At 35.9% G+C, this 21,472-nt stretch overlaps 1 protein-coding gene across 6 annotated transcripts in view; it reads right to left on the bottom strand.

Annotated features, from left to right (window-relative positions):
* The window catches only part of ATXN2 (ataxin 2), a 114,188-nt gene that overhangs the window by 77,923 nt on the left and 14,793 nt on the right, over positions 1–21,472 (bottom strand). For all 6 annotated transcript variants that reach the window (XM_027857375.1, XM_027857373.1, XM_027857372.1 and 3 more), the window contains exons 2-5: positions 11,328–11,364; positions 10,342–10,401; positions 9,719–9,790; positions 3,939–4,089 (exon numbers count right to left, since the gene is read on the bottom strand). In XM_027857375.1, the coding sequence (XP_027713176.1) occupies positions 3,939–4,089; positions 9,719–9,790; positions 10,342–10,374 (256 nt within the window). In that variant the 5' untranslated portion in view covers positions 10,375–10,401; positions 11,328–11,364. The remainder of the gene's footprint in view (positions 1–3,938; positions 4,090–9,718; positions 9,791–10,341; positions 10,402–11,327; positions 11,365–21,472) is intronic.

The following is a 21,472-nucleotide window of genomic DNA, read 5'->3' as shown; positions in this document are numbered from 1 at the left end:
CTTTGTTACATATAACACATATAATTACTGTTCACTTGCTAAGTCTTACAGTCTTCTCTTGCTGTCTACTCATACATGACATCTACTTTGATCTATATATCTTTGCACAAGCTGTCTCCCATTTCTAGAACTTTCTGCTATTCACTTCTGGTTCTAATTTCCTTCAAATATCTGCTTAAGATCCCCCTTTCTCTATCTAAAGCCTTTCCTGACCCCTCCTTAGTTGCTAGTGCCTTCTCTGCCTAGTACTTAGTTTGTATCTGTCACTATACATGCTGTCTCCCTTGAAAGAAAGCAACCATCATACTTTTCATTTTGTCTTTACATCCCTTGTACCTAGCACATAATATGCACTTAATAAATGCTTGCTACTGATTATAACACAATAATCTGTTACCTGAACCTCAAGGAGCTCACGTTCTAATGGGAACTGACAACAAATATACAACATACAAAATAAGCTCAAGATAAAGTGGAGATCATTTCAGAGAGAAGGCACTAACATTAAAGAGAACTGGGAGGGGCAGCTAGGTTGCGCAGCAGATAAAGCACCAGCCTTGGAGTCAGGAGGACCGGAGTTCAAATTCAGCCTCAGACCAAACACCTGACACTTACTAGCTGTGTGACCCTGGGCAAGTCACTTAACCCCAACTGCCTAAAAAAAGAGAGAGAGAGAGAACTGGGAAAGGTCTCTTGTACAAGGCAGATTATGCTCCACTGGCAAAGTCAGTAAATACCCCAGGGTCAGTGCCACACATTATAGAAAAACTTTAATGGATGCGAATTACTAGAAATTAATAACAGTCTAATATGCAACAATGCAGTAAGCAGTCTCTGGTAATTCTTTCTGAATTATAATTCAAAACTCATTAGGCAAACTGTTTTTTTTTAAACTATGTATTACCTAATGAGTATTTTAGATTTAAAAAAAAAACATTTTTTATGCCAGAAAGAAAAAAAAAATCGCTGAACAGTATAAATAGGCTGAATTACAGAGGAAAATAACTAAAGGGGCATTTTTCTTTTGTGCCCAATTAAGAACAACAAGACAAAAATTGGTATGACTTTAATTCAATAATTATTGTCTACTGAGCTAAGCACTGCAAGGTATACCTAAGATAACCTCTTCCTTCAGGAGTCTTACAATTCCAAAGCAGTAACATCAAAACAATCTGGTGCTGGCTAAGAAATAGAGAGGAAGAAATAGAGTGTACAGATTAAGTACACAATAAAAAGTAGCAAATGACCACAGTAATCTAGTGTATGATAAACCCAAAGATCCAAGTCTTGTGTGCAACAACTTAATATTTAGCAAAAATTTCTGGGAAAATTGGAAAGCAGTTTGGCAGAAACTAGGTATAGACCAATATCTCACATTGTATACCAAGAAAAGGTCAAAATGGTGACATGATTTAGACATAAAAGATAATATCATAAGCAAATTAGGGGACCATGGAAAATTTTACCTGTGAGATCTATGGACAGGGGAAGAATTTATGAATAAATAACTAAAAGAGAGGATCACAGGAAGCATAATCGATAATTTTGATTATGTGAAATTAAAAAGTTTTGCACAAACAAAATCAATGCAGTCAAAATAGAAGGAAAGCAGGAAAACTGGGGGAAAATTTTTTTTACATTGTTTCTCTGATAAAGGCCTCATTTCTCATATATACAGGAGACTGAGTCAAATTTCTAAAAATAAAAGCCATTTCCAAATTGATAAATAGTTAAAGGACACAAACAGGTAGTTTTCAGGGGAAGAAATCAAAGCTATCAATAATCACATGAAAAAATACTCTAAATCACTCATAATTAGAGATATGCAAATTATAACAACTCAGCTTATATCCATCAGATTGTCTAAGATGACAGAGATGGAAAATGGAAAATGACAAATGCTAGAGGTGATGTGGAAAAACTGGGTACTAATGTACTGCTGGTGGAGTAGTGAACTGGTCCAATCATTCTGGAGAACAATTTGGAACTACGCCCAAAGGGCTATAAAACTGTGCATACCCTTTGACCCAGCAATATTACTACTACTACTTGATCTGTATCCCAAAGAGATCAAGGAAAAAGGAGGACCTATATGTATAAAAATATTTACAGGAGCTATTTTTGTGGTGGCAAAGAATTGGAAACTGATGGGATGCTCGCCAATTAGAGAATGGCTGAACAAGCTGTCTGTGGTTGTGATGCAACAGTATTGTGCCATAAAAAGTGATTAGGGAGACAATTCAGGAAAATCTGGGAAGACTAGTGAACTATTACAAAGCAAATAAGTAGAACCTGGAGATCCTTATACACAGTAATAGCAATATTGTAACAATGATCAAATGTGAAAGACTTAACTACTCTGATCAATACAATGATCCACAACAATTCTGAAGGACCCAAGACAAAAAATGCTATCTAAAGAATTGATGGGAAGCAGCTAGGTGGCGCAGTGGATAGAGCACCGGCCCTAAAGTCAGGAGGACCTGAGTTCAAATCTGCCCTCAGACCAAACACTTGACACTTACTAGCTGTGTGACCCTGGGCAAGTCACTTAACCCCAATTGCCTAAAAAGAAAAAAAAAAAGAATTGATGGACTCTGAGTACAAATTGACATTTTTTTCATTTTATTTTTCCTGCTTTTTTTTTTTATTTGCAACGTCGTTATATGGAAATGTGTTTTGTATGAGTTTAGATGTGTAACTGCTATCATATTGTTTGCCTTCTCAGCAGGTGCAGCAGGAGTTAGCAGGAAAGAGAGAATTTGGAACTCAAAAACATTTTTAATGGTAATAGTTTAGAAAAAATAAAGAAAATCAGAATATTTCTGCTAAAAAAAAATTCAGAGATTTCAAAATACATAGTTTCATTTTTGTCTTCCTAATTTTGGCAGACTTGAGAATGCAAAGATAATGATAGATCAGAGGGAAAGAAATCTTTTTCCTGAGTTTTTTTGGCAGAAATTTATGGCATCATAAACTAATCAGTTTGTAACTGATAGTTACATTTGTGTAAATTTGTAACCAATACATTTCTTCAATATGAATTTCCAAATTTTGTTTGAATATTTTTACAAGTGCTTAAATATTCTAGTGAGTTTGGGGGGCACCATTCTGTAGAATTTTTAAAGAAAAAATAAAAACTCTGTGAAAGTTAAAAAAAAAAAAACAAAAACCTTACAATCCATGGAGGAAAAGTAAAGACATATATAAATAACTAAAGTCCAAGTCAAACTACAAGTTACATGCTAGTTTTAGCAAACAATAATGAAGTTTATTTATTTTTCAAGTACAAAAAAAAAACTTTAAAACATATACTTGATAATTGCCCTTGAAATCATTTCTCTGCATTACTAAGGCTACTGAGCCTGGCAGAATACATTCTCTATTTATTATAATAAACCACAAATTCCCACATTTTCAATGGACAATGGTGTCGAACTTAAGCCTACATTCCCTTTCTGGCTGGCAGCATATTCCTTACTGACTACTTGGAGCCTGGTTATCTGTTGACCTAACTTGCTTATCCCCTGCTGAGACTAGGACACCAAGTGACAGCTCTTCTCTATCAATCTCCCTTCCTACATCAACTGATTTCTCTAAATCTTTTAAGTAGATTGTTAAATTAAATGACTCATGGCAAGCTCTAAATCATGAAGAGAATAAAGGATATCACACTTTAAGAAACTTCAAAAGAACAATAAAAATGAAAAAAAAAAAAGTACAGTTTAATCACTTAAGATACAGGTATCCTAATTAATGTATTTTCTATCAAGATGGATTAAAATGTACATTTTGTCTCCTTAATATTTTATAAAAGTCATTTTTCTAAGTCACATTGGTGAAAATCAAATTAGTGAAAATTATAAATATACAACAATTTAACACACTTAATAAGCCTACTAAGTAATGTGCTGCTATCTGCACCAACTTAAACCTACCTCTTCTGGCATAATTGGAATCCATGTCTTTGAACTGTACTACGACAAAGTCTGAACACTTGAACAAAATCCTCTCCACAATATCTTCACGCTTTGGCCCAGGGCTGGAGTCCGTGGTTTTCTTATGAGCAGCATCAAGCACTAAATCACACTGAAATTGAAAATAAGCAAGTATTAATATGTCTGTTAAAAATCAAATTACAGATAGATTTTACAATACTAAGCACTTTGCCATGGGGGTGGGGTAGTGGGGGGATTGGAGGAGGTGCAAGTGACCAATTAACTTGTCTCAACAATACATGAAAAATCATACACTCACTAGACTAGGTCAATGGTCTGATCTACTGGCTGAGCACCTAAATAGAGGTACAGTCCATGCTACCATTTAAAAGAAAAAAGCCTCCTCCAAAAAAAAAATCTAGGGGGCAAGTAGGTGGCACAGTGGATAGAGGACCAGCCCTGGAGTCAGGAGTTCAAATCTGGCCTCAGACACATAACACTCACTAGCTGCATGACTCTAGGCAAGTCATTTAACCCCAATTGCCTCACCCAAAAAAAATTAAATCTATCAAATAGTTTTAAATATTTAAAAGGGGTCCTTATTAGCATTCTTGTTCCTGTTACCACCTCAATAAGACCAGAAGAAAATCATATAATGAGTGAAAAACCTATCTCACACCTACAAAACACATTCACAAAAGCTCTCCAGTTGGTTCTTCAACCAAACTGTGTAAGGTAACCTTGAACATGGAACTCTTTTCCCCATTTTGCAGTTGAAGAAACTGAAGCCCGGGTAAGACTTGCCTCAAATCCCATAGGTACCTTAAAAGTCAATAAATACTTGAATCCAGGTCTTCTGACAACAACTTAAATCTTATTTCCCGTATGACAATCTTACCTCTCTGGGAGAGAGAAATAAGGTCATCAATGTTCAAATATTTTTGCTTTGATTAAAGAGGTTGCAAACTATGGGTGAAAATCAAACGAATAAACATGTTAAGTATCTACTGGCTGCTAGGCATTTCGCTAGGTCCTAGAGATCACAAGAACTGTACAAAAAATGAAATAATCCCTGTTTGTAATGAGCTTACATTCTAATGATGGAGACAAGTACATATAAAATTATGTAGAGCATAAAATTTAAGCGAATAAATACAAATATATACTGAGTAATTAAATAAAAGGTAGTCGGGGAGAAAGGACACTAGAAGAGGAGAGGTGGAGTGGAGGAATAGGAAAGGCTTCATAATGAAGCCAGTGTCTTAGTTGCATCTTAAAGCAAGAGGCAGGGATAGTGAGAGAATTCCAGGCACAGAGGTGGCCAGCAAACATTTCACACTCAGTCAACAACTGTCACTGCATTAGAGATTATGCTTAAAGGTTATTCTTGTTGTTTTTTAAATAGTGAATTTTTCATTTACCAATATTCATAAATACTTCAAAACACAAAGACTAGGACAGAGGAGAGTACCAGAAACTAAAATCCTGCCACATACGGAATTTTAGGGTTTTAAATACATACATAAGATAAAATACCCCCACCTCCCTCATAACAATATACAGATCATAACAATATACAGGCCATATGTGAGCACAAATGGTTGGTTCTATAACTTTAGTTCAGAATTTGTGCTGAAGGTACATCTTCATATCTTTTGCAAATTTAAAATTAAATAGACTTTTGAAGCAAATTCTGAGATACAACTTAGCTTAAACTAGATATTTAACAACACAATAGAAAGCCATCTATATAACTGAACTCATATGTGCACCTTCACCACCCAGAACGCTTCAGCATTTGACATTCAAAGATTACTCACAATATAAAATGTGAGGCTACCCTTTACTCAAAATTGTTACACTAAACCAAAATGAAATGCAATATTTTAATCAAAGCATTGTAATTAGACTGTTCAACATGCATAAAATTAGGGAACTTACACTGGAAATACTTTTGCTTGAATTCAATGGACCTGCTTCAACTTTTGCCTTTGAAAAAACCTGAGGCATGAAGATTATCATCTGCAATTTTCCCACACCAAGGGAATTTTTTTTTTCAAATCACACCACAAGTTAAAGCATACAAAATTATCAACTAAGGCTTTCCCATTATCATTAATCATGCTAAAATAGATCTCAGAATCTTCCAGGATATTGATGTGGAGCAAAGTACCTTAGTTAATGTTAATAAAGAAAGGTTGGACAAGCAACTAAATTGAATACCAAGCCTAACCAAATCTTTCAAAATAAAAAAGTGTGGTAACCTGTGGCTGCACTTAGGACCAAAACATAATAAACATAATCACGTTCTTTTAAACTTAACTAATCTATATAATTCATTTGTCAGGATTGCAGAAAAAAATTTTTTGACAGTCATTCAATCCATGATCAAAATCTTCCGTTCGACGAAACCAATTTAAATAGGGTAATTAATGGTACGTGTTAAAAAAGGGAAGACAGGAAAATCTACGACAGCAGACAACTACAGTTAAACCTCCCACATTGTAGGGGTTAGGGCCTCAGTGACCCTGTGATCTAGATAATTTGCATAAAATTTTTTGGTCCTCCCTTCATACCAGAGAAGAAGTCTGAATTTTTTTCTTTTTTTCCATGGGGTGTTTACAGAACCTCACTGTAAAATTTGAGTTGATATTACACAATTCTATACATATATTTTATGCAGTTGAGTTTCTAAACTTTTTATGTCTGCTGGCCTTCAAGTGTCATCTGCAGCTTCCACAACGCCCCCCCCCCAAAAAAACTCCCATTTAATTTCTTATGCTGACTTGCAATATATTGAAACCTCAATGAGGAAAGTTGCAATGTGGAAAGGATGACTGCATGACTCACTGACAGCTTTTTTTTGACGTACACAATCAAATCTGTCCATTCTCCCTTCCTCTTGTTCTGAACAAACATCGTTTCAGTTACAGGGACAAACTTCTTGGGTTTCCTAAGTGTCTCATCTTCCCAAGAAGATGCTGTTAGATTGTAAGCTCCACAAGGACACAGATTGACTTTCCCTTTCTTTGTACCCCCAGCACTTAGCACAGTGCCTGGCACATAGTAACATACTGATTTATAAGGGATTGTGACTTTGTTGGCATTTATGTAAAAGAATCCTAGACTCTTGTTTTTTGTCTAGAAAATCCTAAGATTAGGTTCGGTCTTGTGCTTCCCTCCCTTTTCAACTGTGTGGTAAAGCGCATACTTATGAACAAAAACTTCTTGCCCGTTTCAACATTAACCATCGTGAATTCGGCTTTATTCCACCAAATTGTTGATTGTTCAGTCATTTTTCAGTCATATCCAACTCTGTGAGCCCATTTGGGGTTTTCCTGACAAAGATCCTGGAATGGTTTGCCATTTCCTTCTCCAGCTCATTTTACAGATGAGGAAACTGAGGCAAACACAGTTAAGTGACTTGCCCAGGGTCACATAGCTATTAAGTGTCTGAGGCCAGATTTGAACTCAGGAAGATGAGCCTTCCCAACTCCAGGTCCAGCACTCTATCTACTGTATCACCTAGCTGCCCACTGATAGCATGCATTTATTCATTTGAGAATTAGTTGTTCATGTTCATGACCATTAACCTATCGGAGATGGTTCTTGTATTTCTATTATTTTTTTATATAACTTAGATCTTTAAGAAATGGGGGAGCCAGATTTTCTCTAAATTGTTACCTTTCTGGATCTAATCGCTTATATTTTGCTTTTCAATTGTATGTAATCAAAATTATACATTTCATCTGTTATGGCTATCTTTATCCTTGTTTAATTAAGAAGAAATGTGGAAAATATGTCTTCTTCTTTTGTAAAAATTTTAAACGATATGACCCTCTATATTTAGGACATGAATATACTTGGAGTTTAGTTTCTGCTGGACGACTTTTCAGTTTTCTCAGCAATCTTCAACAAACAGAATCTTTACCTTCCAACACACTACTATTGAGCTGGATTGCTTCTAGGTCCTATTTACTTCATCTGACCAACTTTACTAGGACCAAAATGTTTTAATGATTACTACTTCATAGTACAATTTGAGAACTAGCACTACTAGAACCCTTGCATTCCTTTAAAAAAAAAAAACAACTATTATTTCTCTTGAGAGCTTGACTCTGAATGTTGTTATATTCTCTGTAGATTTATAAATAATTCCAAGTTAGTCTGATTGGTATGGCACCAATTCTATAAGTTGATTTGCATATTTACCACCATTTTTATCATATTGACACAGCTCAATAATGATCAGCTGATATCCTTCCAGTTCTTCAAGCCTTCCTTTATTTCTATAAAAAATGTTCTGCAGTTGCCCTCATATAAGCGCTGAGGGTGTCTTGGTAGATGGACTCCCAGCTCCATTACACTTCTTTATGTACTCTGAATGGCATGCCTTTTTCTATTTCTTCAAGATAGGCTTTATTAGTAACACAAAGAAGCTTACATGTGTGAGCTTACAGCCAATTACTTTATAGACACTGTTTCTGCTAAATTTTAAGTTGAATCTTTAGTACTTGTAGTTAAACCATTATATCTGTAAATAGTAGTAATTTTGTTTTCTCTTTACCTATGCAGAGGAGCTCAACTTCATTTCCTTGTTTATGGAGGCAGGTGGGTGGTGCAGTAGATAAAGCACTGGGCCTGGAATCAGGAAGACCCGAGTTTAAATTCTGCCTCCGAGACACTCCTAGCTCTGTGGCCCTGAGTAAGTCACTTCACCTGTTTGCCTCAGTTTCTTCACCTATAAAATGGGGATACTAACAGCACCTACTTCCCAGGGTTGTTGGGAAGATCAAATGAGATATTTATAAAGAGCTTAGCATGGGGCCTTATAAACAATAAACACTATGTAAATGTTGTTATCATTAATTATTTACAATTATTATTATCATTATTTATATTATTTATATTATATGTTATGTATCATATGTGTATTATATATTTATATTATATATTAATTATAATCATTATTATCATTATTTAGAATTTTCTAGAATATTGAATACTTTGCCTCTGATCTTATTGAAGTATTCTAACACTTCTTCAACGCAGATAATGCTAGCTGTTTCTGATAGATATTATTTATCATTTTAAGGAAAGTTTTATTTATTCTGATAATGACCAGGTTTTTTAAAGTTGGTGAAAAAATTAAACATCTATTGATATAATTCTGACTTTTTTGAGGGGGAGGGTGATTAGAATCAATTATATTTATACTTTTGCAAATATTGAACAATGCCCACAGTATTGGTATAAAAATCAAACCTGATCACAAGGAATAATCACTTAATTGTTCAGACTCACTGCTAGTATTTTATTGTATATTTTCACTACAATATTCATGAGATATTGGTCTATAGTTTTTAGATTTTTTTGATTATTCTCTCCCTGGTTTAGCTATCAGCTAGAATTTGTAGAACGCTTTAGGTTTCATAAACCACTTTTACATGTGATCTCATCTGCTCCTCCAAACAACATAGTGAAGCAGACCCTATTACTTATTATATCTACAGAGATGTTAAAAGTGCCACGTCCAGGGTCACACAGCTATTAAGTGTCTGAGGCAGGAACTCAGCTCTTCCTAACTTCAAGTACAGGACTCTATCCACAATGCTAATAGTTGCCTCAGAAAGGTCAAAGGTCAAAACTATGAAATATTAAAATTCAGGAATCTTCACTATATATGTCAATTAAGCAGCAACATTGTGAATGCACAGTAGTTTAGAAATTACAGTATCTGAAAAAAATAACAAAATAGAAAAATAATTTTTTTTCATTACCTTGGGACTATATGTTTTAAAAACTCCTTCATATACACCTCCATTTTTCACTTGTACTTCACATTTGGATCCCTAAAAACATCAAACAAAAAAATCAAATAAGAAATCTATAAAATCATGAAGCATGACTTTTATCTAGTTTGCATGTTTCAAAAGAGGTAACTAAAATCTATCACAGTAGATAAAAGACTTTGATATATGAGGTGAAAAAGAGCATCTGTGGATCTTACTGAATGATTCAGATATAAAGAATGTATTTATCTAAACGTAAGTTGGCAGCATATTTCTGTTTAAGTAGCTTGTACAAATACTTCCAATTTAAAATTATTTTAATCTGGCAATATCATGGATAGGAAAGTGTGAACCACTGTGAAGAATACCAAATGCCAGCCTTTGTAAAGAACATCAGAAACAGAATACTTTATACTGTGATATACATAGTACTTCTAATCTAATTTGCTTTCAAACTGCCTTGATAAACATCCCTGTTACTTTCCCTTAAAGAAGACCAAGAGGAAGTAATGGTTTCAAGTATCTTTTCACACACACTGTAATTTCAAATTTCACTGTACTTTCATTATACCACCAAAAACACAATTTTAAGAAATATTGTGAAAACTTACAACAACTGATGTAAGTATATGAACCATTCTCATATTCGCATAGATGCCATCAAAAGAAATCTGGAATGTAAAAAGAATGATTAGAAAGATATATTTGTATACTTTTAACAATTGCAATATAGCTCAGAAAATTTTACTTAGATTATAAATTAAAATCAAGATTCTTGCTTTATTAAAGAATTATAGAAGTTCAGATATTCACAAGTAAATTTGTACAAATGAATTTTGGTGTTAGATACCAATCACGTGAAAAGTGCATAGGATAAAAAGAACAATTACTTTTTGAACTCTGACTTTACCCTCTTTATCCTCATTTCTCTCAAAGCAACCATCTCCTGAACCAAAAAAAAATCCAAAGTTTGAATTAACTCCTACCCCATCAAATCATGTTAATATTTCTCATAGTGACAATATGCACTTGTCAGAACAAAGGTAAATTTATTAATATTTGAGATATCTCACTTAATTATATTGAAGCCAATGACACCCTCTATCTTCATAGCTGGCTTAACCCCACCCTAAAATTGACAAAATCTGTGACCAGAAAGCCTTTTTCAATGAAAAAAGATAAAAACAGGGAAAGATACGTTGACTGTAGAAAGAAAGTACCTTGACATTTATAAACTAGAATGAGTTCAAAACATCACAGTTTCAATTGAGATTTTTTTTCCCCATGTCTATTCCTGATTTTTCCTATTCACTTGAATTACTACTCTAAATTTGTCTAGCTTAAACAAAGGATGATAAAGATGTTCTTTATTTTATGGATCCAAGTACTATGTTCTCAGACAATGTTAGAGAAATGACACCATAAATTAAAAAACATAATCACTAACTAGATCTACATTTATCTGAATTGCAAAATGTGAGATTGGTATGGCTATGATTATTTTTCCTTAAGCTAATAGTTTATAACTTAAAAGACAATGAAATTTAATTTTTAATTTGTTTCCCACAACAAAATTAAAATATTCATATTTACTTACTGTAGACTGAGGAAGTCCTTTGCCACTGCTTCGGCCCCTGAAAAGATTTAACGTGTTAAAAATGCAATAGATTAGAAAGTATTTAATAATCCAATTAAAGTTAAATTATAGTGGGAAAAATACATGCTTACAAGAGAGGTTACATAATACCAGTTAAGTTAAAACTTTTTGTCTTTGATAAGGGAAAGCTGAGGGATAAGGAAGACAGTCTGAAAGTCAACAAGTGTTTATTATGAGTCTGTTATGTGCCATAGACTGTATTGGGAATACAAAGAAAGACAAAAAACAGTCCCTCCTTCTCAAGGAGATCTCACTGTCTTAACAGGGAAAACATACCAACAGCAATGTGCAAACAAGATACAAATGGAATGAGCTGGAGCTACTCAAACTAAGGGGATCAGGAAAAGCTTCTTTATCATAGGAGGTGGGATTTTAGCTAGGACTTGAAGGAACTCAGGGAAGTCAGAAGCCAGAGATGAAGAGGAAGAAAGCACTTCACGCACGGGGAACAGCCAAGAAAGACACACAGTGTCTGAAGACAGAACATATTCTTCAAAGAAAACCAAGAAAACCGGAATGACTGGATCCTAAAAGAATGGAGGACACATGGAAGAGATCAACCTAGAAAGGTAGCAGAGGGCCAAGTTATAAGGGGCTCTGAAGACCAAACAGGATTTTTTACACATGATCCTGAAGGCATCAGGGAGCCACTGGACTGGGTCAATAGCAAGCATTTATCTAACCCTTCAAGGTTTGCAAAGTGCTCTACAAATACTGTCTCATTTGATCTGCACAACCACCCTGGGAGGCAAATGCGATTAACTGCATTACCCCTCTCAGTATCCCTATTTTACAAATGAGGAAACTAAGGCAAAGGTTAAGTGACTTGCCCATGGTCACACAACTAGTGAGTACCTGAGGCAGGAATCCAAGTCCTAAGCTCTACTCACTGCCACATCTAGCTGATTCTAACTGAATGGGACTGTGTAAGTAAGACATGTCACACTTTCACTTTATGAAGATCTGACAGCTAAGCAGAGGACTGATTGTGGTGGGTAGAAATTTGAAGCAGAGAGCAACCAGAAGGCTATTATAATAGTCCAGGTAAATATCAGGATAGTAGACAGTTGTCAAAGGAAAGAGGGGAGCAGGGACATAAGAGCAATGCAAATCAAGGCAGAACCATTATTTGGCAGTAGATGGGATATGTAAGGTGGTATAGTGAGGAGTCGAGAGTGACACCCAAATTCTGAGTCAGGCTAACTGGAAGGATATTGGTACTCTACTCAGTAACGGCAAAGTAAGGAAGAGTGGAGGGGAGGAGTGGGGAGTTCACTTTTAGATACTTTGAGTCTAAGATGTCTATAGGACACCTCATTCAAGATGTCTTAACAGGTAGTTAGCTGGAGATGCAAAACTGGAGGTAGACAGAGATTAGTGTTGGTTTACACAGATACAGGTTTCATTAACATAGAAATGACCACTGAATCTATAGGAACTGATAAAAGCAAAGTATGACTTAGGAAAGAGAGAAAAGGGCACAGGACAGAACTCTGGGGGACACCCACAGTTGGCAGATGCAACATGGATGAAAATCCAGCAAAGGAGACTGAAAAGGAACAACTAGACTTGTGGATGATGTAAAGATCAAAAAAAATCAAATGACCATTTTTTATGCATCTATAATAATATGGTAGAGTAGGTCATGGGAACTGATTAGACAGAAAAGCTGGAAGTAAGGTGATTTGAGGAAATGTCAACATGTATGCTAACATATTTTACTAGCTGGAGTAAAGTCTGTGAGCCAAGCACTGACCTCACTGAGGAAGGAAGTGGACACAAGGACACAGACTGGGTAAAAAAGTTGTAAAGGGTGAGCCTCAAAGGAGAAGAGATTGATGAGGAATGGTGGTAGAGGCAATATCTCAAAGTGGTAACGAAGAACAGAGAATATGATTCCTTCACCACAACCAATAATTAAGGGAGTAAAAGAGAAAGGGTAGCCAAGGCCTGAAAGGAAGCCAGAGAAAATTGTCACCAAGAGAAGGAAGCCAAGATTCAGTGTCATAAGATTGAAGGAGCACAAGTAGCAAGCAGATCCAGACCACAGGGAGTGGAGGTGGAAGGGAGCAAGGAAAAAGGCACTTGGGAAGGGTAAAGAGGACTTGTACACTGGTAGTTATGGAGTCTGAATCACTAGGTTAGGGGGAGTGTAAGGGGAAGGAAGTATGTTAAGTGTTGAGGAATGAAAGGCAGTTATCAGTGGCCTGATACTGAGAGAGGGGAGGGCCATTGAGGGAGGTAGCAATTAGACCTACGCAACAATTCTTATAGTTAAACCCTTCTCTCTACTTGCATAGCCACAATCTTAATTCTAAATATGCATCCTCCTTTGTCTACAGCAGAGGTGGTGAACCTGTGGCCTTCTGACTGAGTCCAAGTTTTACAGAACAAATCCTTTTATTAAGGGAATTTGTTCTGTGAAGTTTAGATTCAGTCAAAGGGTCCCACTTGAGGACCCAGAGGGCCATATGTGGTCTCGAGGATTACAAAAGCCTCCAAACTGATATCCTTTTTTTCAAATCTCTCACTATTCTAGTCTTATCCTTCATATAGTAGCCAAAGTAACTATTCCTTAAATACAGATCTGATCATATAAACCACTCACACATACAAACTTAAAAAATCAGTTACTCCTACCTCTCCCTTTCTTTGAATAAAAATTCAAACACTACCTTCTACAGGAAGCCTACTAAGCACCCGCTCTCCTGCTCACACAGTTAGTAAACCCTGTGGAGGGATCTGAACTCAGGTCTTCCTGACTCCAGGCCCAGCACTCCCCATTAGAATGTAATAAGCTCCTTTAGAGTACAGATTTTTTCATTCATTATAGTGTATCATCACTACTAGTGAAGGTGATTAATAATTTTTTATTGATTGATCAACAGATTTTTAAAATAGCTGACCTGTTGATTTACTAAGGCCAGCTAACAATCAATTTCTTAAATCTGTTTCCCAAATTTCAAAATGGGGATGTTTATTCCTTCATAAAAATTTTAAGGCAAGGGGTTTTTTTTTAAACACCTGAAAGCTTCCTTTTTATGAACATATTTGCATTAATTTTGTTTGTACAAAAGTTTTTCAACTTCACATAATCTAAATTATATATTTTATTTTTATGACTAAGTCTATTCCTGGCTCGGCTAAGAATGTTTCTCCCCAACCTTAACTACTGAAAGGTCTCTAATCAGGTTCTTTCAGAATCTTTGAAGATGGTATTACCTTTAATATTAAAGTCCAGTATCTATTTCTAGCTTTTCATGGCATGTAACATATTGACTTAAAGAGACTTAATTTCTGCCAAAGTGCTTTCCAGTTTTCCAAGAAATTCTTGTCAATAAATAATTTGGGTCTTCAGATTTATGAATGAGTTATTCAATTCAATTTTTTCTAATTCTCCCTTATCTAGTCTGTTCCACTTCTCTCCTTTTCCTTTTTTAGCTAGTAACAGTTTCAATCGCTGCTTTATAGTATAACTCAAGGCTAAAAGTGCTACTGCCCTCCTCGTTCCTACTTTTTAAAATTACCATTGAAATTTTAGATTTATTTTTCTTACCAATGAATTTTAATATTTCACTTAGTTTTACAAAGTTTATCTCAATAAGTTTAGTCAAAAACAGAAGATATATGGCAGCACAGGTAGTGGGGATGGATGGATCAAGTGAGGGATTTTTGGAAGACATTTGGAAGCAGCCAGCAGTCAAGACAAGATGGACTGTGAGTTTGGGAATGACAGAGAGGGCTATGTGCTGGAGAAGTTGGGAAGGAATACTTAAGAGATTCAACTACTAGGCCAATACCCAAGGGGGTCATTATGAAGAAGAAAGTACCCACATACACCAAATATTTATAGCAGTATTTTTTATGACACCAAAGAACTGAAATAAAAAAAATGAACACCTGCCCAAAAACTGAGGAATGGCAAAACAAACTGTATTACATAGATGTAATGCAAGATTACTGTGCTGTAAAAAACTATGAATATGATGAATACAAAAACATGGAAAAGAGCTACATGAACTGATGCATATTGAGCAGATAAAAACATATGTACACACACACACTGACCAACAATGTAAAGACAAAGATCTACCAAAAAAAAAATCAATTTTACAAATATACAAACAAGCAAGGCTCCCAAGAAGAAACATGAGAAGATGCCATCAACCCTTATGGAAGAAGGGAAGGGAATAAGTATTTACGTGGCACATACTATGTGCCAGGGACTATGCTAAGCTATATAACAAAGATGGGAGGTCCCCAAGTGTGGTACATTGTACATGTTTTCAGACTTTTGTGATGTACTGATCAGTTTATAAGATTAGTACAGTGTTTGTCTATATAAAGTTTACCTGTTGTTATCATCATCATCATTATTAAATGATGAAGGGATTGTTTCAGAGAATACTGAGAAGACTCACATGTACTGATGCACAGTGAAATGAACAGAACCAGGAAAACAATTTATACAACAACAATAATACCGTAAAGACAAATGACTTCGAAAAATGTAAGAATTACAAGCAACTCGAAAAGAGAGGCGATGGCCTGAGAATGAAGATTGTTGAGAGGTGTATTTTTTTTTTAAATAGCCAGTGAAGGAATTTGTTTTGCATGACAATTTGTATCTGTTACAAGGGTTTCGTTTTTTTCTTTTTTTTCCTCTCCAATGAGGGAAGGGAGATGGGGGAGAAAAAACATTTTTATTTATTGAAAAAACTAAAATTAAATCTAAACAAAAAGCAAGGAAAAATGAGATCTGCAAAATGAGAATGATGAAGATTTGCTCCTAATAAGAGAGATGAGAAGAAACCTCCCTTATCTCTCACTTGCCATTTCTTTGTAGAGGTGGGAGTCTAGAGGTATGAAAAACTACAGATGTAGCCAATATTGTCAAGCTTTTTCCTTATACTGGTTAATTTTGTTTAATTTCTCCATGCTCATCCTTTCATTTCCACCTCCATTTTACTCTTTGTTATGGGGAAAGGATCTCTGGGAAAGGGAGAGAGAATGGAAACACTGGGAAAGGAAGGTGATATAAAAAACAAAAGATATCAATTTTAAACAAATTTTTAACTGAATGAGATTATCACTAAGACTGGCCCCCAAAAAGAAATAAAGATATTTCTCTTTTCAATTTTTACAGAGGCAGGAGACTGTTAAGATAGATCATTGTGGATATAGCACTAGACTGGAGTCAGGAAGACCTGAGTTCAAATTCAGTCTCAGATACTTACTAGCTGTGTGACCCCTGGGTAAGTTTGCCTGTTTCCCCAACTGTAAAATGAGTAGGAATCAAATTAAATAATATATGTAAAATGCTTACTGGCACAATGCCTGGCACATAGTAGATGTTTAATAAATGAATGTTCCTTCCCTATAGGTATGGAACACTGCATATAATATCAGATTTGGTTAATCTGTTTAACTCCATAGTTTCCCTCTATCTTTAAAAATTCTTTATTAAAAGGGATGGCTATCTGTGAGGGGAGGAGGAAAGGAATATATTAGGTAATGTGATATAAAAAAAACAATAAACAAGAAATATATAAAAGTTTTTAATTTAAACATTTTTTAAAATTAGGTATAGGTGAGATGTGAAAAGCACTTTCACTGACATAAAAGGAAAACGCATTCCCTCTCCCTATCTCCTTTAATCTGAGATTATCTCCAATTTATCCAGTCTATATCTTGTTTATACAATTATTTTGCACATTCTTTCCTCTGCTGCTGTTGTTGTGGTTCAGTTGTGTCTGACTTTTCCCACCCATACTGTCCATGGTGTTTTCTTGGCAAAGATACCGTAGCGATTTGTCATTTCTTTCTCCAGAAGATTTAAGGCAAACAGAAGTTAAGTAACTTGCCCAGCAGTAAGTATCTGAGGCCACATTTGAACTCTGGTCTTCCTAACTCTTTTGCATGTTGTCTCCCCTGCTAAGACTGTCTTTTGCCTTTTTTTTTTTTTTTTTTTGGCGATGCAATTGGGGTTAAATGACTTGCCTAGGCACAGCTAGTAAGTGTCAAGTTTTTGAGGCCATATTTGAACTCAGGTCCTCCTGACTCCAGGGCCGGTGCCACCTACCTGCCCCTTGCCTTTCTTTAGATCCCCAGAATTTAGCACAGTGCTTGGCACATAGTAGGCCCTCTAGTATGGAAGAGATGTCTCTAGCATCTCTTTCAAATCTAAATTTATAATCCTCTCTAGTCTGTTTTTCATTAAATTTAAGGAATCACCCCCCCCAAAAAAAAGGTTTACAGAGACGCATTACCGAGATGTTATTTTGGCATCTCTGTCATTAAAATGAAGTTATAAAGTCAAGCACCTTCAGCTACTTCCAGAATAACACACTCTTATTCAAAATTCATAGTATATGAAAAAGTATACTTTTTCTTTGACGAGCTAGTCAACTGCAAAAAAGATTATTACAAGATTCTTCTTTGGGCACCAATGCAAATCTAAAGGAGATATCTTAAAGCTTGTTTTAAATAAAAGAAACTTTGATTAAAAAAAATTTTAATTTTTTAAAAGGTCTTTGAAGACATCTTATATGAAGATGTACATTTCGTGGGAGCAAAGAAATGGAAATGAAGTGGAAATGTCCATCAACTGAGAAACAGCCTAAAAAAAAAACTGGGGTACATGAGCGTACTGAAATGCTACTATGCCATGAGAAAGAGGAAATATTAAGAATGCAGAACCATGGAAAGACTTACATGAATTGATACACAATGAAGTAATCCGAACCAGAAAAACAATATACACAAGGACTACAAAAAATGTAAACAGAAAGAACAAAAAGCTCAACTAAATAAAAAACTGTCTAATGGGGGAAGACAACACCTGACAAGCTAAAAGGGGGAGAATGGGGACGCACAGGAAGAGGATATCCTGCACACAAGGGCATGATGTCCAAGTAAGGACACTTAACAAAGCATCTCAGAGAGAGGATTTAGAAACAGAAAGGATCTTAGATATCACCTAATCCAACTCTCTCATTTCCCAGTTGAGGAAACTGAGGCCCAGAAAGAAACGACCAATGCAGTACAGGCAGGATGTGTCAGAATCAGAATTTGAATGAAGGTCTTCTGACTCCAAGTCCAGGGCTCTTTCCACCACATCATGCTGCTGGCTCCACATGCTATGACACCGCCCTGGTTTGAAATTTGGCTAAAGATTAATAGTTTGCTCTCGGCATCCAAAAGATTTCTCTGCTACGTCAGTATTGGCATAGGAAAGCAACATTCACAGAAAAGAAAGATTAATTACTACGTACTCATCCTATGAATCCAAAAAGTGAACACACTCTACATCTTGTGTATTACAAATACATCTTCCTAGCTTCCTGTGGCACACTGGCCCATAAACAGTAGAGGCTTAATAAATGCTTGTGGATTAGCTGGCATCTGTATCCTTCCACAGCATTACTACTGAAATTTTCCTCCTTTATCAACTTGTACCTTACAGAGCTCTACATTATGAATCAATCTTACTGATTAGTTATTTGTAGTGGGTAATGTAGATTAGCTGATTAATTGTGCTAAATTTCAGGATCTTAACCTAAATTATACACTGATACGAAAATGAGAGTGTACATAGGATATTTTGCCAGTCTTAAAGCACTACATACCATTTACTGTGCTTATTATGTTAAAATGTTTTTTTTTCACAAGTTTATGTAGAAGATATGAGTTGATATGTGAAGACCTAGAAGAATCAAGGAGAAGGATGGAAAAAAGTATGTTTGACATTTTTTTCTAAAGTATTTTTGCACTGGGAAAAGAAAATTGGAATTTCCTCAGCTCCCTAAGAAACCAGGCAAAGTCATTCCAAGGACTTCAAACTACATGGTCTATGTAGACAAAGAGTCTAGGTCATATTCAACCTAATTTTTGTGACCTTCATACTTCTTAAAATCATCAGTGGAGTAAAAAAAAAAAAACTACAATTCCTCAGCATTATGCTGTTTAAAACTGTATTACACACACACACACACACACACACACACACACACACACACACACAGAGTATAAAAATCTGATTACTATGCCTTCTTCCCAGGAATTTTGCAGCAATACTGACAATAAAGTACCTTTAGCTTCTTAGGACAAAGTTGCCACAAATAACTTCAATCAATTAGCAATAAAGTCTTTACTAAATACCTATGTGCTAAACGATGTGTTAGATACTGTGGGAATACTGAAGAAAAATAAATCAGGAATCCTACCCTCAAAAAGTGTAACTTCTGGTTGGCAAGACAAAGATAATATAAATATTTAGCACAATGCAAAACATGATATTACAGTAAGACTAAAGTTTGGCATTTTGCCAGTCTATTCAAACACTACCTAAAAACCCACTCCTATTCCTTCAGTGCCTTAGCTGGAAGGGATCCTAAAGCCGACCTATTCATGAGGCACAGAGAAGCTGACTTGTTGCCCAATTTACTCTAGTCACACAATGCCAACCAAGGTCTTCTAGTATCTAAGTCTGGTGCTCTTTCCACTCGTTATCCTGCTGCTTCATCTCTTTTCTCGGTCCCTCCTTCCTGATGTTTTCCCCAGTTAAAGATTTTCTCTCCTTATTACACTGAAGTGGTAAATGAGGAAGAAGCCCTTGAAAATATCTTTCCTTCCCTACACCTTAGAGTTAAGAAGGAATGTCAAAGCTAAAACAATCCTCAGACCATTCAGCAGCTCCTTTCGATGAACATGCCAAAAAATAGCCATGCAATCTTGAATAAGTCACTTAACCACTGCAGGACATAGTTTTCCTAATCTGTAAAATGAGAGGGTTGAACTGGATGAAAATCTCTCACTTCTAAAGTACTTTAAGGTTTACAAAATTCTTTTCAGGGCAGCTAGGTGGCGCAGTGGATAGAGCATGAGCCTTGGAGTCAGGCGGACCCAAGTTCACATCCATCTTCAGACACGTTAACACTTACTAGCTGTGTGACCCTGGGCCAGTCACTTGACCCCGATTGCCTCACCCCTCCCCCCCAAAAAATACAAAATTCTTTTCCCAGAACACCTCTAATAGACAATATAAGTATCATCTCCTCTTACAAATGAAGAAACAGGCTCATAAAGGTTAAGTGATTTGCTCATCATCACACCAAGTGGCGAGGACGGAGTATGAACATACGTCTCTTCACTTCAAGTCTAGCTGCCTTAGATCATCTCAGGCTCCTTCCAACCCTAAAAATAGCAACAGCAGAATCCACACCTGTCATTTCTCCCTTCCCAAAACAAAATGGCCATCTAGTGGTAAAGAGGGTAACTGCAGGCTTTGGCCTCCAGTCAAACTGTAGAAAATAGTCACTTCTCTGATGGTCACTATTCAGTTTCCAAGAGCTCCCAAAGAGTAGGCTTGCCTCCAGGTGCCATGTTATGTGGCACAGTCTAAAGACAACATAGGAGTGGAGATAAAAGGAGAGAGGGGAAGAGTAGATAGGGAAGGTTTCTAGGAAGATGTGTGCTGGGTTTTAGCAGATTTGGATAATCTGGTGAAAGGGAACAACACAAGCAAAGCCACCAAGAAGAAAATGAACATGAGTAACTATCCTCCATGTGTGGAAGATACATGGGAGGGAATAAGTAGGAAGAGACCAGATTATGGGAAAACTTCAAAGTAAAATAGGCTGTCAACAAACATGAAAAAAAAATACTTCAAATAACCAATAACAGAAATACAAAGTAAAACAATCTAAGTTTTCACCTCACCCCCATGCAATTAGCAAATTTTGTAAATTTTGGAAGCTAAAGAAAAAAGAAACACAAGTGCACTGTTTCCAGAACTGTGAACTGGTGCAACGACTCTGGAAAACAATTTGAAATTATACTAATGTAGAATCGGGCATCCATTAATGATGCAATAAGTGAAAAAAACTGTGGCGTGTAAACGTAAGGGAATATGTTGCCTTACAATGGGCAATAATCTAACTTTTTTGTACCCAATAGCCTCTTACCCACCTCTCATCTCCCCTAGCACTTAGAGGAGTACTTTGCACTTGGTAGGTAGGAGATTCACCAAGTCACCACGGTCCCTTATCTCTAGATGGTCAGGGGGCTAAGGGCAGTAAAAAGTA

This window comes from Vombatus ursinus, unplaced genomic scaffold (genome assembly GCF_900497805.2).
Source record: "Vombatus ursinus unplaced genomic scaffold, bare-nosed wombat genome assembly UNPS02012122.1, whole genome shotgun sequence".
Classification (NCBI taxonomy): domain Eukaryota; kingdom Metazoa; phylum Chordata; class Mammalia; order Diprotodontia; family Vombatidae; genus Vombatus; species Vombatus ursinus.
Note: the sequence above shows the minus strand (reverse complement) of the source record. Positions and strands in the feature narration are given on the sequence as shown.